The sequence below is a fragment of the Mustela nivalis genome (genome assembly GCF_964662115.1).
Source record: "Mustela nivalis genome assembly, chromosome: 9".
Lineage (NCBI taxonomy): Eukaryota > Metazoa > Chordata > Mammalia > Carnivora > Mustelidae > Mustela > Mustela nivalis.
In genome coordinates, this window is record NC_139028.1 from 114,277,459 (window position 1) to 114,285,222 (window position 7,764).

The 7,764-nt window shown below is 48.2% G+C and overlaps 1 protein-coding gene across 4 annotated transcripts in view; it reads left to right on the top strand.

The window, feature by feature from the left end:
• DPP3 (dipeptidyl peptidase 3) overlaps positions 1-7,475 on the top strand; it is a 29,985-nt gene extending 22,510 nt beyond the window's left edge. For all 4 annotated transcript variants that reach the window (XM_082748485.1, XM_082748486.1, XM_082748488.1 and 1 more), the window contains exons 17-18: positions 3,284-3,446; positions 6,927-7,475. In XM_082748485.1, the coding sequence (XP_082604611.1) occupies positions 3,284-3,446; positions 6,927-7,099 (336 nt within the window). In that variant the 3' untranslated portion in view covers positions 7,100-7,475. The remainder of the gene's footprint in view (positions 1-3,283; positions 3,447-6,926) is intronic.
• The last annotated feature ends 289 nt before the right edge of the window (positions 7,476-7,764 follow it).

Consider the following 7,764-nt stretch of genomic DNA (forward strand, 5'->3'; position numbering starts at 1 on the left):
TCATGAGTATGTCTCCACTACCTTCTGTGTGCTCCATCCTCTTGGGAAGAGAGGAAGGCAAGGTGTTCTCTTTAACTGTTCCCCTGGAGGATCCCCCAACAACCCTCTGGAGAATCCTTGTAACCCTGGCTCTGCGCTGGGAGGCTTAGCTGGAGTGAGCCCTAGGGGGAGTCCTACTTCGCCACCTGCCAAGCAGCCCAACTAAGGATCAGACCCACAAAATGTCAGATATTTGGAAGAGAACCAAATGGAACTCCCAGAAATAAACTGCAACACCACTGAAACTAAAAATAGGTTAGACAGGTTTGAGATCCAGCTAAAAATAAAAGAAAGTATATGGCATGTAGCACAGAGACCAAGTTAAAAAATTTAAGAGAGATTAAGGGTCGTGGGGACCAGTGCAGAAAAGTCTAGGGTGTGTAAACGGATCCCCAAGAGGAAAGGAGAGCGAGAAGGTGGGAGGAGGCATTAAATAAATACAAATTTAAAATACAATGAAATAAACAAATCTTAATAATAAAAAAAAAAGTAAAGCGGGAGGGGGAAAACAGAATTCCCACTGAGTGCAGAGCCTTGAGGCTCAATTCTGTGACCCCCGAGATCATGACCTGAGTGAAAACCAAAAATCAGAGGCTCAACTGACTTGAGCCACCCAGGTGCCCCAGTAAGAATTTTCTTAACTGATAAAGAATGTCTCAGAAAATGAAAATACAGTAACTGTCCTCTGTCCAAACAATGGAATATTCCCTTTAAAATCAGAAAAGACAGGGGCGCCTGGGAGGCTCAGTGGGTTAAAGCCTCTGCTTTTGGCTCAGGTCATGATCTCACGGTCCTGGGATCAGGTCCCGCCCGCATCAGGCTCTCTGCTCAGTGGGGAGCCTGCTTCCCCTTTTCTCTGCCTGCCTCTCTGCCTACTTGTGATCTCTGTCTGTCAAATCAATAAATAAAATCTTAAAAAATAATAATAATAATTAATTAAATAAAATCAGAAAAAGATACCAAAATGTTCCCTAGTTCCACTTCTGATCAACAGCTTGCCGAAGGGCTTAGCTTTTGGAAGGAAACAAGACCGAATTGTGAAGTTTAGGCATTAGAAAGGAAGAACTAAAACTCTACTTTGCAGATTATGTGGCTAAGCAAGTCAAAAGAATATACAAACAAATCAATGAAATCAGCGAGTTTCACAAGGTTGAATAAAGTCCTAAAGCGGGAGTGTTTGGATGGCTCAGTGGGTTAAGCATCTGCCTTCAGCTCAGGTCATGATCCCAGGGTCCTGGGATGGAGCCCCACTGAACATCACTGCTTCTCCCTCTCCCTTTGCCCCTCCCCCCGCTCAAATGCTCTCTCTCACTCACTCTGTTCTCTCTCTCAAATAAATAAAATCTTTAAAAAAAGAAAAGAAGCTGAAAAAAAAATAAAAAAAGAAAAAGAAACCCAAGTCCCAAGAGGGCTTTTCTGGAACTTGAAAAGCTAATGTAAAATTTAGACAGAAGCATAAAGGATCACCAGTAAGAGCCAAGACACTCCTGAAGCAAAATAGGTTGGGAGACTCGTTCTACCAGATACCAGAATTTATCCTAAGATAATTAAGTTCCGTGTGGCCCTGGGGCAGAAATAGACAAATTGACCAGTGGAACAGAGCCAAGAAGCAGCAGTGACTGGGTTATATAATGGAAGGGACATTGCAGACCAGTAGAGAAGGGCGGGACCGTTCGCAAGTTGTGCTCAGACAACCCGTTATCCTCATGGAGAGACAGACTGGATTTCTACCTTCTACCATACACAAAGACAATCCTAGGAGCTTAACAGTTTATATAGAAAAGGCAAAGTTTTTGAGAAGAGTATCTTTAGGACCTCAGAGTAAAGGAAAATTTCTCAAAGCACAAGAAACACTAGCCATCAAAGAAAAGATCAGACCCTTTAACTACATGAAAAAGAGCTTTTTGGGGGGTGCCTAGCTGGCTCAGTCCGTGGAGCATGTGGCTCGATCTCAGGGTTGTAAGTTTGAGCTCCATGTTGGGTGTAGGCTTTAAAAATAAAGCCTTTTAAAAATAAATAAATGTATAAATAAAATTAAAAATACAAACGATGGTAGCTTTTATTCATCAAAAGTTACCATAAAGAATGTGAGAAGACAAGTCTTAAACGCGGATAGGATATTTACTACATAATGTGTGAACAAAAGGTTAGTATTTAAATATATAAAGAACTTTTAAAAAAAAAAGGTCAGGAAGAAAAGACAACCGTGCAGAAAAGTAAACAAAACTCATGACCCAAAGAGGAAAATGAAAAAAGCATCAACTTCTGGGAAGATGTTCAACCTCTTGAACGATCAGGAAAGCACAGCTGAAACCACGTGAGCCTGATTCCCACCAGCTTGGCAAACACGGAAAGTGCCAGCACTAGCCTGGCATCCAGAGCAGTGAGGACCGCCAGCCGCTGCCTCCGGGAGCATCAGCTTGTGCAGCACCTCGGGAGAGCGACGTGGGCGCGTGGGCTTGTCTAAGGTGGAGCGTCCACCTGTCCTGTAGACCACGGCTTCTCCCGGAGAAACCCGCATCTGTCCCTTCCATCCGTCAGGAGGCGCCCGGGGTGTCCGTGGCACAACTGAGTGGCGCATAGCAGAAGCGGCCCCTGTCCTGGGAAGGGGTTCGCCTTTGGGGTGTTTGCAAGTACAACTCGATCTTGGGCCTCAGGGATCATGACCTGAGCCGAAGGCAGAGACTCAACCGACTGAGCCCTCCAGGCGTCCCAAGCTTGCAACTCTTGATGTCAGGGTTGTGAGTTCAAGCCCCCCATTGGGCATGGAGCCTACTTAATTAAAAAAAAAAAAAAAATTAAATAAATAAAAATTTAAAAAGATTTTTTTAATTTACAAAAAGGAGGGAACTAATTCTTAAGCTGGGTGCTAGTTATATGGGTGTCTTTTTTTTTTTTTCAATAACCTAAGTATTCTTTACAACCTACATATTATAACCTACTATATATATACTACATATTTAGTACGTGTGAAAAAAAAATTTTTTTTAAAGAGCATGATGGTAATGCTTTCTCTGTCTCCAGTTCAAATGAGAAATTCAAATGAGAAACACTAGCTTCGCTTTCCTAGGTCCTTACCAGGAGCTAAGCCCTTGATCTGTATTTCTCCTATAATAAGCACAATTATATGGAGAGAGCAGGTATTCTCCAAGGTGGACCCAAGCGGCTGGGGCCCCTGGCAAAGCCCCCTGGATGCGGGGAGAGTTGCCCTTCGTAGGCACTAATTCCTTCTGCCTTCCTGCAGGTGTTGAAGTCCACAGGAGATGTGGCTGGAGGCCGGGCCCTGTATGAGGGGTATGCAGCGGTCACTGATGCACCCCCTGAGTGCTTCCTCACCCTCAGGGACACAGTCCTGCTCCGTAAGGAATCTCGGAAGCTCATCGTGCAGCCCAACACTCGCCTTGAAGGTAAAAGGACCCCCGAGCTCCCTTTGATGGGCAAAGGAGGCTTGGAACCCATCCCAGGGCTCAGGAAAGGCTACCTGGGGTGACTTCTGCCTCTCTCCCTCCCTGCCCAAGGCCTCCCCATGCCCAAACCTAGGGCCCAAACCTTAGCATCTGTTACCACCAGCCCCCCAACACAGGGCCGTGCTGTTTATAAGACAGCAACCGGAGTTTTGCAGGCCAAGTGGAAGAGACCGACCCCAGGCGCATGGGGAGGCCAGGCAGAGTCCTGGAGGATGAGGCCTGTCGGTGTGTGGAGTCGAGGTGAGGGGCAGGCAGGAGGTGGAGCCCAGCAGGCTGGTGGAACTCAGGGGACAGTGTGACTCTCTAGAGCCCAAGAGAGAGATGAGCAGCCCCATGCGCCCCCTTCTCAAGTGAGGAGTCTGTTTCCAAAGCCTTGACCCTGGCCAGGCTGCACTTGGACCTGTTGTCTTAGAAGCCCCCTGCTGCATTCACTTTCCTCTCTCTTGATCCGTCTTCCTGACGCCTGTCACTGAGGCACCTCAGCCGAGGTGGTACAGGTAGCGTTAGAGCTGTGCTGTGACCTTGTCTTTGTCCATAAAGCCTGTGTGCTGATGTGCGGGTGTGAGGCTGCAACCAACCCGAATGAGGTCGGTCCTTCAAGCTCTTACTGCTCTCCGTGGCTTCACTCTCTGAATCCTCACCATGGGGGCACCTGGCTGGCTCAGTCAGTAGAGCATGTGACGCTTGATCTTGGGGTCCTGCGTTCGAACCCTACTTTTTTTTTTTTTTTTTTTTTGACAGAGACCACAAGTAGGCAGAGAGGCATGCAGAGAGAGGGGGAAGCAGGCTCCCTGCTGAGCAGAGATCCCGATGTGGGACTCGATCCTAGGACCCTGAGACCATGAGCTGAGCTGAAGGAAGAGGCTTAACCCACTGAGCCACCCAGGTGCCCCTCGAGCCCTACATTGACATAAAGCTCACTTACAAAAATAAAATAAAACAAATTCTCACCATAACCCAATGAGATAGTTACAGTTTACAATTTACAGTTAAGAAAACTGAGGCCCAGAGACAAAAATCTCTCGAGGCTTATGGCTCTTTACTGGAGGAACCTAGAGTTAAATTAAGAATGCTTCTCGCGGGCGCCTGGGTGGCTCAGTGGGTTGAGCCGCTGCCTTCGGCTCAGGTCATGATCTCAGGGTCCTGGGATCGAGTCCCGCATCGGGCTCTCTGCTCAGTAGGGAGCCTGCTTCCTCCTCTCTCTCTGCCTGCCTCTCTGCCTACTTGTGATCTCTCTCTGTCAAATAAATAAATAAAATCTTTAAAAAAAAAAAAAAAAGAATGCTTCTCGCAGGGCGCCTGGGTGGCTCAGTGGGTTGAAGCCTCTGCCTTCAGCTCGGGTCATGGTCCCAGGGTCCTGGCATCGAGCCACTCAGAGGAGCCTGCTTCCACCCTCTCTGCCTGCCTTTCTGCTTACTTGTGATCTCTGTCTGTCAAATTAAAAAAAAAAAAAAACCTTAAAAAAAAAAAAAAAGAATGCTTCTCGCTCCCATAGTCACGGGCAGTTGTGAAGGTTAAGAGAAAGAGTTAACCTCCTACTAGCAAGGAAAACACATTTGCGAGGCTTATTTCTGACTCTTTGTGCTACACTCCAGAGGTCCCAGGGGATTTGGTCCTGACCCCTGGCAGGACTCAGGGACCCCTCTTCCTGGCTCACTTCCCTCCAGGTTCATGTCTTTCCATTTTCCAAGCCCCTGAGCTTGGCCCGCTCCCACAGCCTTTGCACTCACTGTCTCCTCCGCTGGGCACAGTCCTCCCCCAGTCTTTGGTTTGTCCTTCCTGTCATTTTGGCCTCTCTTAAGTGACACCTCCTGGGAGAGGCTGTCCCTGACCCCTTCTCCTAAAGCAATCCCTTGATGCACCATCACTCTGCTGTTTTCCCGTCTGCTTTGCTTCTACATTAGCGGGAACAGCACATCCCCAGCAAGTAGCTAGCATAGGGCCTGGCACACACAAGCTGCTCAGTGCATGTCAAATGAGGAAATGGACAAATCATGCTGGGCACATAGTAAGTGCTCATTAAAACATCATCGCTTTGATTGTCCCGGCCCTGTTGTGGGCCCTTGCGGATGGACACATGAATCAGACCCAGGCCCTTGCCTCAAGTAGTCCATAGTCCATTAGGAATAAGACCTGGAGAGAAATGATTACACCCAGGGAGTGTTGGTAAGCATCCAAGAGGCCCAAACAGTGGTCTGAACACTTAGAGAAGATCCCATTCACCTTTGAGGGAATCAGGGAAGGTTCTGATGAGGAAGTGGTTAAACTAAGCCTGTAGAGCAGGTAGGGTTTTCAGAGGTATGAGGATGATGATGGTGATGATGACAAGGAATTTTGAGGACGTCTGTGTGCTTGTCACTGGGTAAAACTTTGTATGGATGAACTCATCGACCCCAGGAGGAAGTTACTGCCCCCATATTTCAGTTGGAAACTGAGACACTGAGCGGCCATGCATTTGCCAGGATTTGAACGTGTGCTGTCTGAATCCAAAAGCTGTGCTCTTAGCCACGTATACCCCACAGGGCCACGGAGCACAGCAGGGCCTGTGAGTGGGTGGAGTAGTGGAACCATGTTGGAGGGAAATGCTTCCTATGAGCGTTCAGGCGACCTTTGGAACAGCCCATGAGTTCAGTGGGTACCCTTTTGGCTCTGCTGGGTGCTCAAGAGAATGGTGCTACTGGTAGCTAGTGCTCGAGTGTTCATCAAGGCATTACTGTGCCCCATCATGGTAGCTTCTTGAGAGAGGACATACTGTGTTCACCCCTACTTTACAGATGAGGAAAGTGAGGCTTAGTGAGGTTGTGAAACTTGCCCAAAGTCCCACAGTAGACAGAGAGAAAACAATTGTTGGACTGTAAGCTCCCGGAGTGTCGCTCTCGGCCTGCAAGAACGACCCGGAGACGTGATGCGTGGCAAGCTTCTTTATTAGTTCGCTTTCTTCCCTCTCCTACAGGCAATCTCCCCACTATATATTTCCACCGCCTCGGCCAATCACCGCTCTAGTTACGCGCCCCTCTCCCTGATCATGCAGTGCGCACGGGCTCACCCATGTCTGCCGTCAGCCAATCAGTCTCGCTTCCTCAAAACCCGGGTACTTCCGCATACGTGACTCCTTGCATCTATTGCATGGCTCTCCACACCGGAGGCCAAGGACCGTCTGTCTAACCTAATATGACACCAGAGTATATACTTATTAAGTGAATGAATGAGCGAATGAATGTAACAATTCATTGCATACTCCCCCTTTAATGCTTCCTTCTTCATAGGGTTATTGCAAGGATTAAATAAGATAATAAAACACTGAGCACATTTTGGCACAGGGTAAGAGGTCAGGAAAAACCACCTGCTCCTATGGTTATGATTGTGATTATCTGCTTCCTATTAAGACCTTTTCCTGCTGCTTTTTCTCCGTCTCTGCAGGTTCAGAAGTGCAGCTTCTTGAGTACGAGGCCTCGGCTGCTGGCCTCATCCGATCCTTCTCTGAGCGCTTCCCAGAGGATGGGCCCGAGTTGGAGGAGGTCCTCATCCAGCTGGCCACAGCCGATGCCCGCTTCTGGAGGTTCCCCAGTGAGAACCCATCTGGCCAGGCTTGAGACAGATTTATGCAACAACTGCCCCAACTCCATCAAATCAGGGCCACAAGTAGCCCCCCCTTTCCTGGGTGTGCTGGGGAGGAGCTGGAGCTTGGACCTTGGTGCTACCTCAGCCGAGGGTGGTGACACTAGCCCCTTCCGTTTGTCGGCACTTTCCAGTGTCCCGAGCGCTTCTCCTGCGTTACTTCATTTGATCTGCACTGCCCTTGGTAGAGTAGGCAAGGCCCACCCAGCTCCTTGCCCTGCTTCCCAGATGAGGGAATGGAAGTTCTGAGAAGCGACCTGTCTAGATGCTACAGGACTCAAAATGCCTCCCAATCCAGTGCTCTTCATGTGTTGCTTTTATAACCAGAAAATAAACACAAGAAACAACGACCATCTTTGCGATTTGTGTGAATCCTTGCCTCACTTCTCTTTTGCTCCCAGCAGGGTAGAGGGATCAAAGCCTGGGGAAGGTCAGTTTTAGGGTCCCTCTACAACAGGATTTTGATATCGCCTCTAAAGGATGAGACACAGGCACAAGGAGGAACGTGGCACTATTTTTACAGTCCTCCTTTGTGGCATATCCTGTATTTAAAAATATTCCAGGAACCCTGACACCGGAAACTCTCCATTTCAGTCCATCCTAGGATTTAATCTCTCAACCCTGTGCTTTGTTTCTCTGA